General features: G+C 44.4%; 1 protein-coding gene across 4 annotated transcripts in view; it reads left to right on the plus strand.

Annotated features, from left to right (window-relative positions):
- The window catches only part of LOC123751325 (methyltransferase-like protein 27), a 233,598-nt gene that overhangs the window by 138,371 nt on the left and 70,416 nt on the right, over window positions 1–24,811 (plus strand). For 3 of the 4 annotated variants that reach the window (XM_069305541.1, XM_069305540.1, XM_069305543.1), the window contains exon 5: window positions 16,540–16,632. The exons of the other annotated variant lie outside the window; for it this stretch is intronic. In XM_069305541.1, coding sequence (XP_069161642.1) covers window positions 16,540–16,632 — 93 coding nt within the window. The remainder of the gene's footprint in view (window positions 1–16,539; window positions 16,633–24,811) is intronic. 4 annotated transcript variants of the gene reach the window in all.

Here is a 24,811-nt window from a genome sequence, read left to right on the forward strand (position 1 = left end):
TACCACTATATATGTATATATCATTCCACAGGATGGATATGGGGTCCACTACTGCCTACAGGATATGGCTATGGGGTCACTACCTCCCACAGGATGGGTATTGGGTCCATTACCGCTCAAAGGATTGGTATGGGATCCACTACCACCCACATGATGGGCATGGGGTCCACTACCACCCACATGATGGAAATGGGTTCAATACCGCTCACAGGATGGGTATGGGGTCAATTACCGCCCACAGGATGGGCATGGGGTTCACTACCACCAACAGGATGAGTGTATTGGGTCCATTACCACCCACAGGATTGATATAGGGTTTATAATTATAATAAGCACTATTAGTTTTTACTTATAATATTGGTGCTGCGCCAATTAACATTATATAATATTATATACAATGACAATATTATATACAATAGTGTGTGCTTGCAAATTTCAAGAGTATGGATTGAAAGAACGTCAACAGAAAAGCATGTTACATTGGAATGTCTATGGGGTAGACTACTGTAAACAGGATATATATTGGGTCGTGGCAGAGGATCCTATACCCATTATATAGGTGGTAGTGGACCCCATACCCATTCTGCGATTGATAGTGGACCCCATAACCCTCTTGTGGGTGGTAGTGGACCCCATACCCATCCTGAGGGTGGTAGTGAACCCCATTCCCATCCTGTGGGTGGTAGTGGACCCCCCTGCATACTCATCCTATGGGTGGTAGTGGACCCCATACACATCTTGTGGGTGGTAGTGATCCCATACCCATCCTGTAGACAGTATATAGTGGACGCCATACCCATCCAGTAGGTGGTAGTAGGACCCCATACTCATCCTGTGGGCGGTAGTGGGCCTCGTATCCATCTTGTTAGCGGTAATGGATCCATGCCTATCCAGTGGGTGGTATTGGACCCTATACCCATCTTGTGGGTAGTTGTGGACCCCATACCCATCTTGCAGGTGGTAGTGGACCCCATACACATCCTGTGGGTGGTAATGGACCCTATACTCCTCCTGTGGGCGGCAGTGGACCCTATACCTATCCTATAGACGGAGGAGAACCATATACCCATCCTGTGAGCGGTAGGGGGACCACATATCTATGCTGTAAGCGGTAATGGACCTCATGGCCATTATGGGGCGGGAATGGGGTACACTACCATCCACAGGATGGGTATGGGGTCCACTACCACCCACAGGATGGATATGGGGGACCACTACCGCCCACAAGATGGGTATGGGGCCACTACCACCCACAGGATGGGTATGGGGTCCACTACCACCCACAAGATGGGTATCTTGTTATCTTGAGGTTATCTTGAGATGATTTCGGGGCTTTTAGTGTCCCCGCGGCCCGGTCCTCGACCAGGCCTCCACCCCCAGAAAGCAGCCCGTGATAGCTGACTAACACCCAGGTAGCTATTTACAGCTAGGTAACAGGGGCATAGGGTGAAAGAAACTCTGCCCATTGTTTCTTGCCGGCGCCTGGGATCGAACCCAGAACCACAGGATCACAAGTCCAGCGTGCTGTCCGCTCGGTCGACCGGCTCCACTAGTGGTATGGGGTCCACTAGCACCCACAGGATTGGTATGAGGTTCGCTACCACCCACAAGATGGGTATGGGGTCCACTACCACCCACAAGATGGGTATGGGGTCCACTACTACCAACATGATGGGTATGGGGTCCTTTACCACCCACAAGATGGGTATGGGGTCCACTACCACCCACAAGATGGGTATGGGGTCCACTACTACCAACATGATGGGTATGGGGTCCTTTACCACCCACAAGATGGGTATGGGGTCCACTACCACCCACAAGATGGGTATGGGGTCCACTACCACCCACAAGATGAGTATGGGGTCCACTACCACCCACAAGATGAGTATGGGGTCCACTACCACCCACAAGATGGGTATGGGGTCCACTACCACCCACAAGATGGGTATGGGGTCCACTTCCACCCACAAGATGAGTATGGGGTCTGCTACCTCCCAAAAGATGGGTGTGGGGAACACTTCCACCCACAAGATGAGTATGGGGTCTGCTACCACCCACAAGATGGGTATGGGGTCCACTACTACCAACATGATGGGTATGGGGTCCACTTCCACCCACAAGATGAGTATGGGGTCCACTACCACCCACAAGATGGGTGTGGGGTCCACTTCCACCCACAAGATGAGTATGGGGTCTGCTACCTCCCAAAAGATGGGTGTGGGGTACACTTCCACCCACAAGATGAGTATGGGGTCTGCTACCACCCACAAGATGGGTATGGGGTCCACTACTACCAACATGATGGGTATGGGGTCCACTTCCACCCACAAGATGAGTATGGGGTCCACTACCACCCACAAGATGGGTATGGGGTCCACTTCCACCCACAAGATGAGTATGGGGTCTGCTACCTCCCAAAAGATGGGTGTGGGGTACACTTCCACCCACAAGATGAGTATGGGGTCTGCTACCACCCACAAGATGGGTATGGGGTCCGCTACCGCAATATAAACAACTGGAACAGACAAATATGGACTGGAGACGCAGATGTACTGGCTTAAAGCTTTAGAGTCCATTAACAATGCTGGAATATTGTAACAAAAAAGTCTATAGTAGCTAATATTAATGTAAAAATATTTAAGTGAGTAAATTAATGTTTAATTGATAATTAAAAGTTATCAATTTATGAAACAGATTGACAAATTTTATGTTCCAAGTTTATACAATATTGTGAAATCAAGAGTCTATGTAGTAACATAAATTGGTAAATCATAAACATTTTAAGTTAAAAATTTGATGCATGTACTTACCTAGTTGTACTTACCTAGTTGTGCTTGCGGGGGTTGAACTCTGGCTCTTTGGTCCCGCCTCTCAACTGTCAATCAACTGTTGTACAGGTTCCTGAGCCTAGTTGGCTCTATCATATTTTATTTTATTTATTTATTTATATATATACAAGAAGGTACATTGGGTTTGTGAGAATACATTAAATAGTACAGTATTTACATTCTTGTAAAGCTACTAGTACGCGCAGCGTTTTGGGCAGGTCCTTAATCTAACAGATAATTTTAAGTAGGTAATTTCTATCGGAATTGATAAATGATAACAAATACATTGCAAGAGAAAAATGAGATGAGAAAGCTTAGTAAGTATATTAAAGCACATTGTTATATTAAAGCTCTGATTGATTACATTGACAGCTTGATTGGTAATTTAAACAAGATTAATAGACACCATACAGCAGATTGACAGCACATATAAGACAGCAATGATCACAATGGTAAAGATGTTCAGATTGGGTACATAAAGATTGGGAGTCTGGGTAGCAATAGATACAGATAAACAAGATTAATAAACACCATACAGCAGATTGGCAGCACATATAAGACAGCAATGATCACAATGGTAAAGATGTTTATATTGGGAACATGAAGGTTGGGAGATTGGGTAGCAATAGATACAGTGCAATTTTAAGGCAAAAGGTGAAAAACTATGAGGATGAAATTAGGTACTTTTTAGTATTGATTTTGAATGATGTAAAAGTTGGACAGCTTTTCAATTCAGTAGGGAGTGAGTTCCATAAACTGGGTACCTTTATTTGCATAGAGTGTTTACACAGATTAAGTTTATCTCTGGGGATATCAAAGAGATATTTATTTCTGGTGTGGTGATAATGGGTCCTATATATCTACACTTAAAACTATGTATTGAGTCAGCCTCCACCACATCACTTCTTAATGCAGTCCATGTGTTTACTACTCTGACACTGAAAAAAATTCTAATGTCTCTGTGGCTCATTTGGGCACTCAATTTCCACCTGTGTCCTCTTGTACATGTGCCCCTTGTGTTAAAAAGTCTGTCTTTATCTACCCTATCAATTTATCTGAGAATCTTGTATGGAGTGATCATGTCCCTATAACTCTTCTGTCTTTCAGTGACGTGAGTTTAATTCCCCGTAGTCTCTCCTCGTAGCTCATACCCCTCAGTTCGGGTACTAGTCTGGGGGCAAACCTTTGGACCTTTTCCAGTTCTGTCTTATGCTTGACTTGATATGGACTCCATGCTGGGGCTGCATACTCCAGGATTGGTCTGACATATGTGGTATACAAAGTTCTGAGTGATCCTTACACAAGTTTCTAAAGGCCGTTCATATGTTGGCCAACCTGGCATATGCCGCTGATGTTATCCTCTTCATATGGGCTTTAGGGGAAAGGTCTGGTGTGATATCAATCCCCAGGTCTTTCTCTCTCTCTGACTCTTGAAGTATTTTAGCTCCCAAATGATACCTTATATCTGGCCTCCTGCTCCCTACACCTATCTTCACTACATTACATTTGCTTGAGATAAACTCTAACAACCACTTGTTCGACCATTCCTGCATCTTGTCCAAGTCTTCTTGAAGCCTCAAGCTGTCCTCTCTCTTAATCCTTCTCATAATTTTGGCGTCGTCAGCAAACATTGAGAGGAATGAGTCTATACCCTCTGGGAGATCATATACGTATATCAGAAACAGGATAGGTCCGAGTACAGAGCCCTGTGGGACTCCACTGGTGACTTCACGCCAATCTCAGGTCTCACCCCTCGCTGTAACTCTCTGCTTCCTTTGCTTAGGTATTCCCTTATCCACTGGAGCGCCCTACCAGTTACTTCTGTCTGTTTCTCCAGCTTATGCATCAGCCTTTTGTGGGGTACTGTGTCAAAAGTTTTCCGACAGTCCAAAAAAATGCAGTCCGCCCATCCTTCTCTTTCTTGCTTAATCTTTGCCACCTGATCGTAGAATTCTATTAAGCCTGTAAGGCAAGATTTACCCTCCGTGAACCCATGTTGATGGGTTGTCACGATTGAAGTCCCTTCTCTCCAGATTTGTTACTAGGTTTTTTCTCACGATCTTCTCCATCACCTTGCATGGTATACAAGTTAAGGACACTGATCTGTAGTTCAGTGCCTCTTGTCTGTCACCCTTTTTGTATATTGGGACTACATTAGCAGTCTTCCATATTTCTAGTAGATCTCCCGTTTCCAGTGACCTACTGTACACTATGGAGAGTGACAAAGTGCTCCTGCACACTCTTTCAATACCCATGGTGAGATTCCGTCCAGCCCAACAGCCTTTCTCACGTCCAGCTCCAATAGGTGCCTCATGACCTCAGCTCTTGTAATTTCGAACCCTTCCAAGGTCGCCTGGTTTGATGTCACCTCTCCTAGCCCCGTGACCTCTCCTTGTTCTATTGTAAAGACCTCCTGGAACCTCTTGTTAAGTTCCTCACACACCTCTTTGTCATTCTCTGTGTACCTGTCCTCGCCCACCCTAAGTTTCATCACCTGTTCCTTCACTGTTGTCTTCCTCCTGATGTGACTGTGTAGTAGCTTTGGTTCGGTCTTGGCTTTATTAGCTGTATCATTTTCATACATTTTCTCAGCTGCTCTTCTCACACTAACATACTCATTCCTGGTTCTCTGGTATCTCTTTCTACTTTCTGGTGTTCTGTTATTTCGGAAGTTCCTCCACGCCCTTTTGTTCATCTCCTTTGCTTTCAAACATTCCCGATTTAACCACGGATTCTTCTTTTGCTTCTCGCTTTTTCCTGTCGGCCCGGTATAAACCTGTTTACTGTCTCCTGACACTTTTGGGTGACATAGTCCATCACGTCTTGTACGGACTTGGTTCTGAGTTCTGTGTCCCATGGTATATCCCTTAGAAATTTATTCATCTCCTCATAGTTTCCCTTTCGGTACACCAGCCCTTTGTTTCCCAGTTCTTTTTTTGGGGAGATAATTCCTAGCTCAACCAGGTACTCAAAGCTCAATACACTATGATCACTCATTCCCAAGGGGGCTTCCAACTTAACTTCCCTTATATCCGACTCATTTAAGAATCATCAGATCAAGCAAAGCTGGTTCGTCCTCTCCTCTCATTCTTGCCGGTCGCTTGACGTGATGACTTAGAAAGTTTCTTGTTGCCACGTCCAGCAGCTTAGCTCTCCATGTGTCTGATCCTCCATGTGGGTCTCTGTTCCTCCAATCTATCTTCCCATGGTTGAAGTCTCCCATAATTAGTAGTCTGGATCCGTTTCTGCTAGCCACAGAAGCTGCTCTCTCTATTATATTGATAGTGGCCATGTTGTTTCTATCATATTCCTGTATGGGTCTTCTGTCGTTTGGTGGGGGGGGGGGGGTTATATATGACTACTACTATAATTTTCTGTCCTCTAGTTGCTTTGATGCCTGATATGTAGTCACTGAAACCTTCACAGCCTTGATTAACCATCTCTTCAAAACTCCAACTTTTTCTTATCAGCAAGGCTACACCACCTCCTCCTCTCCCTTCTCTCTCTCTCTTTCCTCACTACATAGTAGTCCTGTGGAAACACTGCATTTGTTATGGTTTTCGTTAGCTTTGTTTCTGTGAGTGCTATTATGTCTGAGTTTTCTTCTAGTGCCCATTCTCCGAGTTCACTTGTTTTATTTGTAATCCCATCTATGTTAGTGTACATTGCCTTGAAGCGTGTGTGTGTGTGTGTGTGTGCGTGTGTGATACCCTTGGTAAGCAAGAGTGGACGGTAACCTTAGACGTTCTGCGGTCAACGTGGGGGGGGGGGGGGTGGGAGGGTCAAACTCACCCTTCAACATCTGGGCATAGTACCAGCAGCCTCCACAACACTCCCCCAACCTCCAGCTGATGTATATGCCTCATTTAACCTCACTTATGTCACATATTAACCTACAGTTCCTGTGATATTTAAACTCCTCATCACAGTGGCGTCTCACTAATGTAAACTGTTTTGGATTTTGTCTCGAAATAGCTATATGCTGACTGGACGTTTATGTATGTATGTATGTATGTATGTATGTATGTATGTATGTATGTATGTATGTATGTATGTATGTATGTATGTATGTATGTATGTATGTATGTATGTATGTATGTATGTATGTATGTATGTATGTATGAATGTATGTATTACCTCCTAAATGTCAACATATGCCATTTCAGTTCATGCTGTTAATCTCAATTAATCTTAAGTCTTAGTTTTTAAGTTTTTTTCCAGATCTTGCCCAAAACGCATTGCGTATTAGTAGTTCTAGGCGTAGCATATACTTGTTCTATCTTCAAATCCAACATTCTACTTGTAACTACCAACCACTCCCAACACCAACACCAATCCCATCACCAACACACCACTCCTAACCCTAACATACCACTCCCAACACCAACACACCACTCCCAACACCAACACACCACTCCCAACACCACAACCAATCCCAAGACCAACACCACTCCCAACACCACAACCACTCCCAAGACCAACACACCACTCCCAAGACCAACACACCACTCCCAAGACCAACACCACTCCCAACACCACAACCACTCTCAACACAAACACCACTCCCAACACCAACAAACCACTTCCAACACCACAACGACTCCCAACACCAACACCACTCCCAACACCAACACCACTCCCAACACCACAACCACTCCCAACACCAACACCACTCCTAACACCACAACCACTCCCAACACCAACACCACTCCCAACACCACAACCACTCCCAACACCAACACCACTCCTAACACCACAACCACTCCCAACACCAACACCACTCCCAACACCACAACCACTCCCAACACCAACACCACTCCTAACACCACAACCACTCCCAACACCACAACCACTCCCAACACCACAACCACTCCCAACATCAACACACCACTCCCAACACCACAACCACTCCCAACACCAACACACCACTCCCAACACCAACACCGCTCCCAACACCATCATCACAACCACTCCCAACACCAACACCACTCCCAACACCAACACCACTCCTAACACCACAACCACTCCCAACACCAACACCACTCCCAACACCACAACCACTCCCAACACCACAACCACTCCCAACATCAACACACCACTCCCAACACCACAACCACTCCCAACACCAACACCACTCCCAACACCACAACCACTCCCAACACCAACACACCACTCCCAACACCAACACCGCTCCCAACACCATCATCACAACCACTCCCAACACCACAACCACTCCCAACACCAACACACCACTCCCAACACCAACACCACTCCCAACACCAACACCACTCCCAACACCACAACTACTCCCAACACCAACACACCACTCCCAACACCAACACCACTTCCAACACCACAACCACTCCCAACACCACAACCACTCCCAACACCAACACCACTTCCAACACCACAACCACTCCCAACACCAACACCACTTCCAACACCACAACCACTCCCAACACCAACACACCACTCCTAACACCACAACCACTCCCAACACCAACACCACTCCCAACACCACAACCACTCCCAACACCAACACACCACTCCTAACACCACAACCACTCCCAACACCAACACCACTTCCAACACCACAACCACTCCCAACACCAACACCACTCCCAACACCACAACCACTCCCAACACCAACACCACTCCCAACACCACAACCACTCCCAACACCAACACCACTCCCAACACCACAACCACTCCCAACACCAACACACCACTCCCAACACTACAACCACTCTTTCGCTTTGCTTTGATGTCCATAGGGAATGGAAAGGATGGGGGAGGTAGGGGGATGGGGAGATGAAATTCAGGAAGAGGATGCGGGTGTAGAGAGAGAGGAGGTTTGAAAGTTCGGTGGCCTGTCCACCATGGGTTGACATTTTTGTATGTGTTGTTTGTTTGCGTATGTGTTATGTTGGGTTGTCAATACATTGGCTGGGGGGGCTAGTGTTTGTGACCTTGTTGGTGTCCTAAAGCACCAGAGCCGATGGAGTTGGCTGAAGGAGGCTAATCTTAGAAACATCCGCATAGTTACACTTCTGATGCCACGACAAATGGTTTTTTGGTTTTATATTTTTTGTAGGTGTTTTATTTTTTTTTTTATTTATTTATTTATTTATTTATTTTTTTTTCTTCTTTATTCTTCATTTGGTGTAGATCGGGTCCGGGATGGGCCACTCATCTGGGTCGTCTGGCAGGCCGCTTAGTATTTGAGGGCTTGGGAAGGCCTCATCATGGATGTGTCTGATCACTTTTTGTTGGAGAGTGATTCTTCTGGTTCTGTGTGGTGGTTCGTGGATCTCGTGGTCGCTGGTGGTGTTTTCTGCTACGAAGGGATCTTCGGGGTCTGGGACATACATGTTCTTCATACGGTACAGCTGTCTTCTGGCCAGGTAGCTGAGCCTAATGTTCATTGGCTTCATGTTGAGCGTCTCATGGATTTGGTCAGTTCTTACCCTGTCCCTCAGAGTCAGGCCCTCTGCAAAGCGAAGTGCTTTGTTTTGTACTCGTTGGAACTTCAGCATGTTGGATTTGTTGGTGAGGTTAAGGGGAACGTAAGGGTATTTCAAGCTAGGCCTTATGATCATTCTGTACAGGTGGAGCTTGATGTGGGATGGGGCTTGGTTGAAACGGAAGAGCCTCGCCAGTGAGCCCCGGGCCATCGCTGTCTTCTGGGATACGTACTGGGAGGAGTTTAGTAGCCTGTTGAAGTTGTAACCGAGCACTGTGTTGGAGTTTGAGATGGCTATGGGTTCACCCCTGATTCTTATTCCCCCCTCATTTTCAATTGAGAAGGCCATACAACCGACAGTGCTTAATTGGATCTTTTCTGGGTTAGTGGTGATCCTCCATTTCCTTTCCCAGTTAGCAGTCCTTGCTAGTTCTACGTTTGCCTTACGGGTTACAGTTGCATGCTTGGCCGCTTGGCTGCTAGGGTTAGATGTTATTACGTGTGTTACGTCGTCCGCAAATTGCACGATAATGGTGTCCCTATACTCTGGTTGGGGCAGGTCGTTTACAAAGATGTTGAAGAGAACCGGGCTCAAGCATGATCCTTGGGGGACTCCAGCTGTTGGGGTGAAGGCTGCGGCCTCTTTTGCCTTGAAGCTGGGGGTAACTTGCCTATTCTTAAGGAAATTTCTGATCAGCCTGAGGAGGGTCCAGTTTTGCGCTGGTAAGTCTGCTAATTTGTACACAAGACCATCGTGCCACAGGCTGTCGAAGGCCTTGTGTACGTCCCTCGTCGCAATCAAAGCTACCTGTTTTTGCTTGCGAATTGAGCTTACGGCGTCGTAGATGATGTTAATTGCGTGCTGGGTTGATCTATGTGCTCGAAAGCCAAACTGCTTTTCTGTGAAGAGGTTGTTGTACTTCATGTAGTAGTTAAGACGGTTTGACATGATTTATTCAAAGCACTTGCCTATTGTGTCTAAGAGGGAGATTGGACGGTAGTTGCCAGGTTGGTGGGGGTCTTTCTTGGGTTTGGGAATGAATATCATCTTGGCTGACTTGAATGCTACAGGAATGTGACCCGATGCCAGCATAGCGTTGAATAGGTTGAGTATGGATTGCAGAAGATTGCCTGGTAGAAGTTTGATCTGCAGCGCATTGATCCTTGATAGTCCCGGGGCCTTATCTCTGGTGCTTTTGATGACTCCTCTCATCTCTAACATAGTTATGGGTCTTGTTAAAGGGTGGTCGTCTTCTAGGGTTGTCAGGTCAATCAGAGGGGTGCTGTTAAGGGAGGCGGCATTTTCTGTTGTCCATTGGTTGACACGTTCAAAGTGAGTGTTGTTGAAGGCTCTGCTGTTTGAAGCTGTGAGTGTCTTTTTCCAAACTGCGCCCATGAGGTCAGCCTGATCCTGCGGGTCTTCTATTTTTTCTTGTTGCTCCTCTTCATCGTCAAGGAATGTGTGTGCAAGGTGGGTGAGGCTGGGGTTAACCGATCCCAGGAGCTGTCTGATCTTGCGCCAGAAAGTTCCTGGCTCCCTTTTGTACTGGTTGGCCTGTCTCACTAGGGTTCCCCAAATGTGGCTCTTGTGGGTCATCGTAAGGTCTATGGTTTCCATTCTGAGTGTTTGTAGGGTCAACGCTGGTGGCTGGCCAGTTTGGTAGTGGCTTTGGCAGGCTCGCTGGTACTCATTCATTTTGCCTCTGATTTCTCGGGTCGGCTTATATTGGTGGTAAGTCCTTGTGGTGGATATTTCAGAAGTGGCCTCGGTTGCAAGCTGGAAGCTGTTGTGGATGGTGTTTACTGCTTGGTCGATTGTTTTGGTTGGGAGGTTGTCGAACTCAATGATGGGGTCGTCAGCAAGGAAGGTGTCATAGTCACGGGCACGTATGGTTCCCAGTCTGGGCCTGGATGGTGCCACATATCTGAAGGGGGTTGCTTGAAGGGATGTGACCACAGGGATGTGGTCCGACCCCACGTTCTTGCCTGGGGTTACTCTGCAGTGAAACAGGTCACAATCTCTGTTGGTCAGCACTATGTCATGGGTGCCCCTCTGGTTGCCCGCAAAGAACGTCTTAAAGTGGGGGCCTTGGAAGGAGAGGTCCCGGTTTTGCATTAGATTGAAGAGCTGCCTGCCCTTGAGGTCTGGCCTGGCAGGAGCGTTGAATAAGGCCTGATGGTGGGCATTCAGGTCTCCTGCGATGATAGTGGGGAGGTTCCTATCGAGCAGCCTGTTCAGAGGGATGGAGGGGAGGTAGGCCAGTCTAGGTGGTAGATATGCGGTGCAGACGATGAGGGGGCCGTGTGAAGTGGTGAGTTCTATTGCAAGAAAGTTGTCGTCTTCTATGAGGATGGGGCGGTAGGAGAGCCCTCTTCTTATTAGTATTGCCACCCCACTGTACATACCCCTGTTGACTTCCCTGGTGGAATATCCCCAAATGGAGATGTGCTGGTCCTGTCTGACCGCTGTTTCATTGAGTAAGATAACATCTGGGTTAAGTCTGGCTACCTCCAGAGTGAGTAGGTATCTGTTGTTGAAGTAATGTCTGATGTTCACCTGAAGGATTGTGATCCCCATTATTGACTATGAGACGGAAGTGTTTGTTTGGCTCTAGCGCCAGTGTTATTACATTCGGTTTGGCCGCTTCTATTTGTGGAGGTGGAGGGTAAAGCTGTTGAGCCAGGTGTCTTGTTCCTGGTTCCGGCCGGGGATTGGTTGGGGTTGGGGTTTCCCATACGTTGCTGTGCCATTGAGGGGTCTTCGGTGTCACTGCTGTTCATGATGTTCACATCCGTGGTGCTAGAGTCGCTCTCTGGTGGAGAGTTAGGGGGGCTGCTTGCCCTTGCTCTGTCCTCAGGGGATGGGCTTCGGCTGTGAGTGTTGGTCCTAGGCCTCTTGGAACAGCGATGTGTGGGATTTATTGTTGTGGGGCTGCGGTTTTTGAAGCGATATTTCCTAGGGCCCCGGGTGGGGTTCCGGATGGCAAGGGAGTTTGTGAGAGCTTTGAGGAAAATCCCTTGTGGGATTGTTTCAGGAAGGGTGGACATAGGTGTTTGCCAGATTGTCGGGGTGGAGGGGCCAACCACTCCCAACACCAACACACCACTTCCAACACCAACACATCACTTCCAACACCACAACCACTCCCAACACCAACACACCACTTCCAACACCACAACCACTCCCAACACCAACACCACTCTCAACACCAACACCACTCCCAACACCACAACCACTCCCAACACCACAACCACTCCCAACACCAACACCACTCCCAACACCACAACCACTCCCAACACCACAACCACTCCCAACACCAACACCACTCCCAACACCACAACCACTCCCAACACCACAACCACTCCCAACACCAACACCACTCCCACCACCACAACCACTCCCAACACCACAACCACTCCCAACACCAACACCACTCCCAACACCACAACCACTCCCAACACCACAACCACTCCCAACACCAACACCACTCCCAACACCAACACACCACTCCCAACACCACAACCACTCCCAACACCCCAACCACTCCCAACACCACTTCCAACACCAACACCACGAGGGAACTTGTGGAATTTATATCCATCCTGTGAGCTGTAGTTGCCCCCCACCCCAAACAACATTGGACCTCACATCCATCCTCTGGGTGATAGTGGACCCCATGCCCATTCTGTTGGCGGTGATGGACCCCATTCCCATCCTGTGGGCGGTAGTGGACCAATATACTCATTATGTTGGTGGTAGCAGACCCCATGCCCTGCCCCATGGGCAGGATATATGGGATGAAAGGTTCAAACCTTAAATTGACAGGTGTAATGAATACACTGACAAGTCCAGTATCCTGACCACATGCCTACCCGACTGTTAAAAGTCATTAGTAGCCTAGGCTGTTTCTTCGAATGACCCAACAGCAACTCGGTACCCACAGACCAGGAGTTAATTTTCATTGACAACAATTCTCTTATTTGAGAGAACACGAGTCCCATTTTTGACAGTAACTAGCATGGGCCTTGAATGGGGGACCCCATACCAATCCTGTGGGCGGTAATGGACCCCATACCCATCCAGCAGGCGGAAGTGGACCCTATACCCATCCTGTGGGTGGTAGGGACCCCATAGCCATCCTGCAGGCAGTAATGGACCTCCATAGCAATCCTGTAGGCAGTAATGGAGCCCCATATCCATTCTGTTAGCGGTTGTATACCTAATACGCATCCAGTGGGCGGTAATGGACCCCATACCCATCCTGTGGGTAGTAGGGGACCCCATACTCATCGTGTGGGTTGTAATGGCCCCCATACCCATCCTGTGAGTGGTTGTGGACTTCATACCCATCCTGTGGGCAGTAGTGAAGCATATACCCATCCTGTGGATGGAAGTGGCTCCGATACCCACCCTGTGAGCGGTTGTGGATCCCACACGGAACTTGTGGGCGGTAGTTGACCCCATACCCATCCAGTGGGAGGTAGTGAACCTCACACCCATTCTGCTGGCGGTAACGGACGCCATACTCATCCTGTGGGCAGTAGTTGACCATAAATCCATCCAGTAGGTATTAGTGGACCCCATACCCATCCTGTGGATGATAGTTGTCCCCAAATCCATCCTGTCGGCGGTAGTGGACCCCATACTCATCCTGGGGATGATAGCGATCCCTTAACCCATGCTGTTGGCGGTATAGTGGACGTCGTACTCATCCTGTGGGCAGTAGTGGACCATATACCCATCCAGTGGGTGGTAGTACACCATCCACATACCCGTTATGAGGATGATAGTGGTCCCCAAACCCACCCTCTGGGTGGTACTGGACCCCATACCCATCCTGTGGATGATAGTGGTCCCTAAACCCATCTTGTGGGTGGCAGTGGACCAAATACCCATCCTGTGAGCGTTTGTGGACCTGATACCAATCCGGTGGATGACAAAGAGTGGTGCTAGCTGGAAATGAATCTGACTGGAAAATTGTGGTAAGTGGGATACGACAGGGGTCTATTTTAAGGCAGAACCATCTTACCGGATGGACCCGATGGGCACTTGCCTGGGGCCCCACGATCATAGGGGCCCCACGATCATAGGGGCCCCACGAGCATAGGGGCCCCACGATCATAGGGGCCCCACGAGCATAGGGGCCCCACGAGCATAGGGGCTCCACAAGCATAAGACATGCATCCACACTTATATAATTCACCCCTACATCCTGTTGTGGGACTAAATAATAAAAATTTACGATAAATATTTCCAGGTAAATAACCCTATCAACAGAAATGAAACGTAATGTTTTGAGTGGGATGTAAATGTTTCATAATGTGCCATCTAATGTGTACCTTACTGAGTATTATTGTCTTTTTCAAGCCTTGTGTATTGTTGAAACGTTTATCATGTTGATTAGTTGCTTCTCCACAGTATGTTGTTAAGGTTTTATCACCAGTTTTGATAAGTACCAATTAAATATATAGGTTTTAATATTATCGATCATTTACTTTTTATTCCCGTGAGTGGTTGTCGTAGGGGCCCCAGCACACTTGTTTGTCCAGGGGTCCATAATAATAGTGTTAAGACGGCCGTATTTTGGGCCCAACCCTTTTTGCCTTATACATCACTGACAGAGATGAGAATATTACAAACCACAGCATGTTAAACCAGTGTAAAGCCTGTATTACCTGCAGCCACCTGCCATAGATATCGATATCTCAGCCTAATTGTGGCAATTACAATGACACACTGTCTAGTGGATATTTTATGCTGGCCGTATATAAAATTCTCGCTTCTAAATATGTCATAGCCATTTACACTCGTGCTTTCTGGCCTTTGAGTCTCAGTAACTGCTATTCTGTCATCCCCCAATTTCCTAAAATATTGCGGCTTTTCAGCAGAGATTTGAATGCCAATATCCCACTTAATTTCAGGCTTATCACTTGCAATTTTAGCTGCCTTACGCACATCTGTGAAAGGCTAATACGCCTCCTATGAGTGATGGTATCCAAACAAATGAAACTGAAACTCTTGTTCTGGATATTTGGTGCTTGACGAAAGTCCCACAGTTGGTAGTGGACCCCATTCCTATCCTGAAGGTGGAAGTGGACCTCATAAACATCCTATGGCCAGTTGTGGATCCAAACCATCCTACAGGTGGTATGGACCCCTTACTCACCCAACAGGTGGTAATGGACCCCATATCCATCCTACAGTTGGTAGTTGACGCCATACCAATACTTACATACATCCTATATCCATCCTGTTTGCAGTAGTATAATCCATATTTCTTTCAAAGTAACTTCGTTTTTTATAGGTGTTCCTACATTCCATTCTATGGAGATTTTTAAAGCACTCACTATTGTATATTATGTTGATTGGCATAGCACCATTATTATATGTAATAATTAATAGTGCTTATTATTATTTACTGAGAACAACCAACATTTCTCAAGCCAAAACTATGAGCCATCAACAGGATATAGCTGATCCATAATATTCTAATAGCATGGACAAGAGTAGGTAAATTTCACAACACATGTCGGACTGGAAAAATAATATTTTTATTAAAAGTGAACCAATCACAACTATTCTGCTGTCTGCGGCGATAGACGGGTACTATGGGACGTAAATTGGTACGTAAGGAAGAGTTAGTGCCTGGAAAAAAATATAACTGGGAATATACAACATAGGTACAATAAAAATTAACAAAATAGGGACTATAAGCATTTAGTCATATATGTGCTGTCTTGAGCGAGAACGGGTTGTATACCAAAATACATCCTTCCATCCTCAAATACATCCTACTGCAAAATAAACTTGAGTGTAAAAAATGTTACTTGACGAAAATGTAATAATTTGACAGTTGAGAATAATAACAATGTTTTGACTTCTTTGTCAAGGGTAGAAATGTCAATTTATATATTGTAAGGTGTCTGAAAAATTGTATATAATTAATATATTTACATTAAATATGATATGTTATTTAAGCATCATCTATTCGATTATTTTCTTTTCTTTATAAAATCTTATATATATATATATATATATATATATATATATATATATATATATATATATATATATATATATATATATATATATATATATATATATATATATATATATATATATATATATATATATATATATATATTTATTTATTTATTTATTTTCACGAGCTCAGTGCATATCATGTAATGACATCATGTGTTGATAATGTTGCCGATGGTAATGTTTATCTTGTGTGTTGATGCCAGACACATATGATGTGGTGGTGACCACTGGTAGCCTGCTTCATAGCCATATGCCTGTTCAAGCCATGGATGAATTTATCCGGATCACCAAGCCAGGTGAGAAAACTTAAATTGTATTCCCAACACACCCAATAGCCATTACAGAATACATTTTCAGGAGTAGATAATAATCAGTATATGCAGTACCACAACCCTGAGATATTGTTCCAAGTCTGTTATTGTTGATCACCTTTACGTGATCATAAGACGGATAAAGTTCACTGTCCATCTACAGCGTTCCATTAATTTTATGTGAAATGATTGATAAATGTGGATAAATCTTTCATATGAGCCTTCTCATCAAGGCTCCCTGAGTGGGTTACTCCTCAGGGGCTCCCTGAGTGGGACTACACACCAGGGCTCACTAAGTGGAAATACACACCAGGGCTCACTAAGTGGGACTACACACCAGGGCTCACTAAGTGGGAATACACACCAGGGCTCTCTAAGTGGGATTACATACCAGGGCTCACTGAGTGGGATTACACACCAGGGATCACTGAGTGGGATTATGCACCATGGCTCACTGAGTGGGACTACACACCTGGGCTCACTGAGTGGGATTACACACCAGGACTCAGTGAGTGGGACTACACATCAGGGCTCACTGAGTGGGATTACACACCAGGGCTCACTTTGTAGGATTACACACCAGGGCTCACTTTGTGGGATTACACACCGGGGCTCACTGAGTGTGATTGCACATCAGGGCTCACTGAGTGGGACTACACACCAGGGCTCACTGAGTGGGACTACACACCAGGACTCACTGAGTGGGACTACACATTAGGGTTCACTGAGTGGGATTACACACCAGGGCTCACTTTGTGGGATTACACACCAGGGCTCACTGAGTGTGATTGCACATCAAGGCTCACTGAATGGGACTAAACATCAGGGCTCACTGAGTGGGATTACACACCAGGGCTCACTTTGTGGGATTACACACCAGGGCTCACTGAGTGGGACTACACATCAGGGCTCACTGAGTGGGACTACACACCAGGGCTCACTTTGTGGGATTACACACCAGGGCTCACTGAGTGGGACTACACACTAGGGCTCACTTAATGGGACTACACATCAGGGCTCACTGAATGGGACTAAACATCAGGGCTCACTGAGTGGGACTACACATCAGGGCTCACTGAGTGGGACTACACATCAGGGCTCACTGAGTGGGACTACACACCAGGGCTCACTGAGTGGGACTACACACCAGAGCTTTGTGAGTGGGACTAAACACCAGGGCTCACTGAGTGGGAATACATGCCAGGGCTTACTGAGTGGGACTACACATCAGGGCTCACTGAGTGGGACTACACACCAGGGCTCACTGAGTGGGACTACACACCAGGGGTCACTAAGTGGGACTACACACCAGGGCTCACTGAGTGGGATTACACACCAGGGCTCACTGAGTGGGGTTACACACCAGGGCTCACTGGGTGTGATTACACACAAGGGCTCACTGAGTGGGACTACACACCAGGGCTCACTGAGTGGGACTACACACTAGGTCTCACTGAGTGGGACTACACACAAGGGCTCACTGAGTGGGACTACACATCAGGGCTCACTGAGTGGGACTACACATCAGGGCTCACTGACTGGGACTACACACCAGGGCTCACTGAGTGGGACGATACACCAGAGCTTTGTGAGTGGGACTAAACTCCAGGGCTCCCTAAGGTTGCATTTTGTTACGTGGACCATCTAAATACGCTCCTCACCCGACTATTAACCACTGACATTGTGCAGGGCGCCTTAAATTGCTGGATCGTGGCTGTGCAGAGTGCCATTAGGCGATCGTAGGTACATTGTAGGAATCAAATCTAGCATATGATCACTTGGGTACGAGATATAGGCCTCAGGCCTCCAATGAGCGCCTACCAATTTTTTTTAATTCCCAGCACGCCCCACAGCAGTGGGGAGTCTGTTTACCAATGTACCTTTGGATGAAACAATTGGGATGATAGTGGACAGAGTGTATCGTGATCCAGCTTGTACTCCTCTTGACATTCCAGAAAAATTACTAAGAAAGCTACTCCAAGCCTGCACTTAAGACACACTCTTCTTTTTGAGTCCAGATGGGCACATGTATAAGCAAGTAGATGGGGTCGCCATGGGTTCTTCCCTAGGTGTCCTGTTTGCCAACTTCTACATGGGTACCATCGAGCAGAGGGTCATAGTTGACATGGACTTGAAACCCGCCATATACTGCAGATATGCTGACGATATTTTTATGCAGGTACTTTATGTCAGACGTCTGCAGCAGCTGAAGGAGGCATTCGAGCAGAATTTTGTGTTAAGTTTCACTTACGAGATGGAGAATGATGGGAAGCTGCCCTTTAATTGTAACAGTCACGGAAAGGAACTAAGGCTTGCACACTGCAGTCTACACTAAGGAAACAAACATAGGAATGGGCCTCACTGCCAATAGAGACTGCCCAGACAGGTACAAGAGGAGTGTTGTCAACACTTACGTCGACCGGGCTCTCAGTCACAGCTCAGGATGGAAGCAAGTCGATGAAGAACTCTGTAGGGTAAGGCAGGTCCTAGTCAACAATGGCTTCTCTAACGCTTATGTTGAAGACGTCATAAAAAGAAAGGTGAAACGCCATGCAGCCTCTGAATAGTCAACTAGCACAACACTTGTACCCTCTATTAGACTGGTTTACAGGAACTTCTTTTCGACGGTTCACAAGATCGCGGAAAGGGTCCTGAAAGATATTATTAATAGGATAGTTATCCGTACAGACAAAAGTCAGAAAATACAATTGACAATTTACTAAGAAAACAAAAAAAACAGCCAACCTACTCATGAAAAACTTCCAAAACAACAAACAGAACGCCTTGAAGGAAACCAACATCGTGAATGCCTTCCCATGCCCACCAGTGTTGGAAATTTCCAACACTGACTCATTACCATTGTATTATAATACATCATTATTGTATAACTAATTAAAGTAGTTATTAATTCCACTAACGGTAGTGTTAACATAAATTAATATTTCTTTATCTGAGCATATTGCTAATATTCTCACAAAATCGAGAGGAAGGATTGCGTCAGATAATGTCCATTTAAACATATTTATTCCTAATATGTTAGAGAATTGAATGTGGTTCTCTAAAATTATCAGTATTCCATACAATAATTAACTACGGATAATATAGCTCCCAAAAATCCAAAACAGAGAGTTATTAACTGAGATTATTATCAAGTAACAGTTTAATCTGTTAGGTACGAATGCAATGGAGGAAATAAAATTATCTCCATTTCTCGATTAACACCATTTAACGAGAATTTGATATTATTTAATTCCCTATAATTGCAACCCGGCTCTCATTAAGGCATTACATCAGTAATTACATGGAAAAGAATTATCCATGATTATTAATTTCTGTTGTGAATGCGAGAGACGAGTTGAGGGATGAAGGCGGAAAGACGCCATTCTTGCGTTAGCCACTGGCTGATCAAGCGACGCCAACAATCACATCGTGCATTCCAGGAGAGTCGAATTTACATCAATTCTACGTTAGGCCCTTGCAGTTAATCAGCCTAGGAGCGTGCAATTGCTCCAGTAGCAATCTGTGATTGCATTGGTGGACAAACAGCAGGTTAAGTGCCCTAGTATTAGTTATATCTTGAGATCTCTACATATATCTTTTTACTGTGCACTGTCCATCGTTATACCACGCGACCTCCCTAAACAATAAGTACGTCTATAAGGAATTAATTTCATTCCTTCTATGGCATAGTGAGGATACTAGATATTAGGTGTAAACAATTAGTATATTCAGTTGAAATTTCAACTTGTGTTGTAAGCGGTCGTGGTCTTCATGTTCCCACGCCATGCTCGAGCTCACGAGTTGCAGCAAGTAGCAGACGACGCCATTGCACCTATACCTCTCTATTCACAATTACAGCTAAGCAGCTGAACCCTTTTCTATTATTTTTTTGATTGAGAAAATTCTAGAATCGATTATCAGTCGAAGACATTTAGTTTATTTGATTTGAGATATCTAACGTAATATGTTAGCCTCATAAAAGTCAAATGAGAATAATTTCTTGGTTAATCAACCTATAATCTTTTTACAATTAATCAATTTATCTAATGTTTCTTAATATAGTATTTAGTAGAATTTACTAAATTTTTATTCGAGGAAGAACCAGCCTCGATGAAGCGTACTGGGAGTAGATTACTTCTGGTATTAACCCCCAATTTTGTGAAGGATGGAAAGTTTATTCTCGATCATTAATATTATACAGCCCATTGAAGTTTAAAGAATAATCTTTAATAGTTTCTTATCCATAGGCACTGGTGTTTCAGTCCTTATCATTTAACTTTATCTGTTTCCCTTTTCAGTCAAAATAGGGTGGTCCTTCGATTAATTCAAATTAATCTATTAATTAAATATCACTCAATTAATAGAGAGTAAGCTTTCTTCCCAACACAAAAAATATGGTCCTTCAAACCGGATGTATTACAATTAATACCATAATCATAACTAATTACTGTGTGTTGTAATCTAGGCTAACCACATTTTATTAATTGTGGCTACCGGCAGTGTACCACATAGGTCAGCCTAATACACACCAATTTATTTGCTGCTTATACCTCATGTATAAAGTAGCACTAGTGGGACACAGTTAATTACCCACAACACTCAGACTTATACCTCAAACTGAGGTAAGAATTTTCAGGTCACCAGGAGCAACAGCTCACAATTTCTATAATAACTCCACATTAACACCTGCGTTAGAGTGGCCTCACCATCTAATTATTATTTATTTAGGTGGTAATGACATCCATCCTACTAAACACCCCACTGAAGTAATTAATCACCTTAAAACAATAATTTCCTCATTTAAACTTACAATACAATACAATACAATTTTATTTAGGTAAGGTACATACATACAATAAATATTTACAAGGATTGTTTGACTTATAGGTAGAGCTAGTACATACAATGCCTAAAGCCACTATTACGCAAAGCGTTTCGGGCATGATAAACTTAAATGACAAGCTTAATACTAATTGTTTAGCTTAATACTACTTGTTAGCAGTTCAGTAGTGTTCACGTTGGTGGAACCTCTCCAACTAAGCAATAATAATCGTTGGGGAGTGAGTCCAGAATATTACCAAAGGGCTGACAAATATATAAACTTTCGGCTAAGGAAGAGAGTACGATTGGATGCCACTTACATTCAATTTACAGCCAGACCATACAGGCAAAACCTGGCAAGAGATGGTGTACACCTGTCAGGTGAGGCTAGGTCACATGTAGTTGACAAGTTGGTCAACACAATCAACCACCATAAAAGGCTGCGGCTAGCAAGCCAAAATTAACTGTACATATTTGTATTTTCGCGTGTGTGTGCAAGTGCACATTTATATAAACTATAAAATCTAAAAAACCCAAAACACAGCACAACTATATATTCACATTATTGCACCATAAATTAATTTATGCCAACCTTTATTAGGTAGGAATTTAGGCTGTGATTGTGCTGAGTTTTGCACAAATTCAGACTAAATAATTTAGTAGTTTCTTAGGTAGATATTCTTTCAACTAGTCTTAGACTAGTCAGTAGTGCATACATTATTCATTCTTGTGCTGATCCTACCAAGGGTGGGATTCAAACTTTATAGTAACTCTGATTAGAGTATATGCATATTAATTAATTTGTGTATCCATTATTTGTGTGTATGAATTTTGAGTGCTGCTGAATGATCACTATTACATTTAATGGTAATAAAGAAGAGCTAGCCAGAAGAAAGTTAATGGTGACATTCAAGCACTGCTCAAAATCCTTAGCTACTTATTGTTAGGTAGGTACATTTAACCTCGAGTGAGGCAGAGTGTAATTTAGCCAGATTAATTTAGGCTATTTTCAATATTATTTGTCGACTAATGAGCAAGTACCCCAGCTTCATTAGTAATACTTATTCAAGTCCTTATGAAACTTGGACTGAAAGCAACCATGGCTACTCCTGAACAGTTAAGGAGAACCTTTATTGGCCTTAAAGGTCATTTAACCAGACTGATTAATAAGTCTGATACTTTGTCTAAAGCCACTCCCATTGATTACTATCAATTAGAAACATCATTGAGAGTAGCTGATCTCAAATTTGATCAAGTCAGATCTACAATCCAGTCTTATCTCAACCTACTGAATGCAACTGCAACTGATCCTGATGAAATAGATCAAATTCTAGCAGAAAATTCCTAGTATGAAGATGAGACTCAAGATAAACATGATGTACTATCCAATATAGTAAAACAATATAAATCCAATGCAAATAATACTATGTCTCAATCCAGTAATCAATTACCTGAGGTTCGACTTACCTACATTTGCAGGGCTGGATGAAGAAAATTGGGACACATTTTGGACTTCTTTTGAAGTTCATATACATAACAAATCTTCTCTTGACAGAGTTTCTAAATTCTCTTACCTGATTAGTCTTCTCAAAGGGGAGGCTAAAAAGGTCATAAATAACCTAGCTCTCACTGAGAGCAATTATGAGGAAGCTATAAAACTACTAAAGTTGAACTTATGCAACAAGGAGTTGAGTATAGCTAACCCTTATTACCAGTTACTGGATCTGAATGCACCAAGTAACCGACCAGACTCACTTCAAAGCTTCAGGCTAGAAGTAGAGTCTCTAGTGAAGGCCTTAGGTACTAAAGTTTATGTACCAGCCTCAAAATGGTCAATTAAGTTACTTTTACAGAGGAAATTATCTCAAAATATTTTAGCAGAAATCTGCTCACACTATAAAACCGAGTTTCACACTCGAGCAAATATTCAAGAGACTGAAAATAACGGTCAACAGGTTGAAAACTCATGATAAAATTAAACCTGAGTTTAAACAACCTAACCTTGACAACTCAGTCAAACCCAAATCGACTTTGAATAAATCCAATAAATTCAAACCTAAGACTGCTCCATCCACTGGGAAAAGGAGTGGTAGGGTAGGTATTTATTCTGTATCTCCCTCTGATGCTGCAACTGATGTGTTTACTAAGAGGACAAACTCAGCTATTGAGAGAAAGTGTCTGTTCTGTGAACAAGAACATGTCACCTACAAATGCAATCTTTATCCTAACTTTAATACCAGGATTAAACGGCTACAAGAATTACACAGGTGCACCAAGTGCATGGGTTCTCATGATCCCAGTAAATGTGTAGTGCATCTACGGTTGTGCAGTAGATGCAACAAAGGTGTACATCATTATGCCTTATGTAGGAAAACTTCCTCACAATCTGTGACACCTAGGGAGGATTCTATGAATTCTACCACAGTACAATACTGCAAGGTACACCAAGAAATAAATGTACTTGCTACTGAGTCAGGCAATAATACTACTCTGCCTACGGCTCAACTCAAACTAATTGATAGGAAGTCTAGAGTTAACACTAGAGGTCTCTTTGATCAAGGATCACAGAAAACCTTCATCACACAACAATTAGTCGAGCAGTTAAAATTAAAACCTGCCAAAAGTGTGAGACTGAATATTTCTGGGTTCTTGACTAAGAGTGGACCTTGTGAATACCAAGTAGTCAAGGTGTTAGTGAGGCTTGGATCTTCCACTAGTCCAATACAAGCGGTAGTAGTAGATAAACTTCCTTCAGACCTGCAGGTCACAGGACTAGCTCGCACTGTGAGATATCTCAAACATAACCGCATGAGGCTAGCATATCACAAAATAAATTCTGACTGCCTCACAGATGTTGGTATCCTAATAGGCACTGACTATTATTATAAATTTATAACAGGATGCACCAGACAACATGGAATGAATTTGTTGTCATCTGCTGGAGGCAAATTGCTTACTGGACCGGTGCTTTTCCAACAAAAAAATAGCGTCAACCAACCAACAAACTAACAATTCAATAGTGTTATGACTATGACTAGGCTTCAATAGTGCATTTTTGATGACCAGACCACACACTAGAAATTGAAGGGACGACGACGTTTCGGTCCGTCCTGGACCATTCTCAAGTCGATTGTGACTTGAGTGACCTGTCACTATCGACTTGAGAATGGTCCAGGACGGACCGAAACGTCGTCGTCCCTTCAATTTCTAGTGTGTGGTCTGGTCAACATACTTCAGCCACGTTATTGTGACTCATCGCCTTCAATAGTGCATGACTAGGCTTGGAACAGTCACCCTTACATTTCAGAGAAATATCTGAAGATAATGAGTCTGATCCACCTGT

This window comes from Procambarus clarkii, chromosome 55, assembly GCF_040958095.1.
Source record: "Procambarus clarkii isolate CNS0578487 chromosome 55, FALCON_Pclarkii_2.0, whole genome shotgun sequence".
Taxonomy (NCBI): domain Eukaryota; kingdom Metazoa; phylum Arthropoda; class Malacostraca; order Decapoda; family Cambaridae; genus Procambarus; species Procambarus clarkii.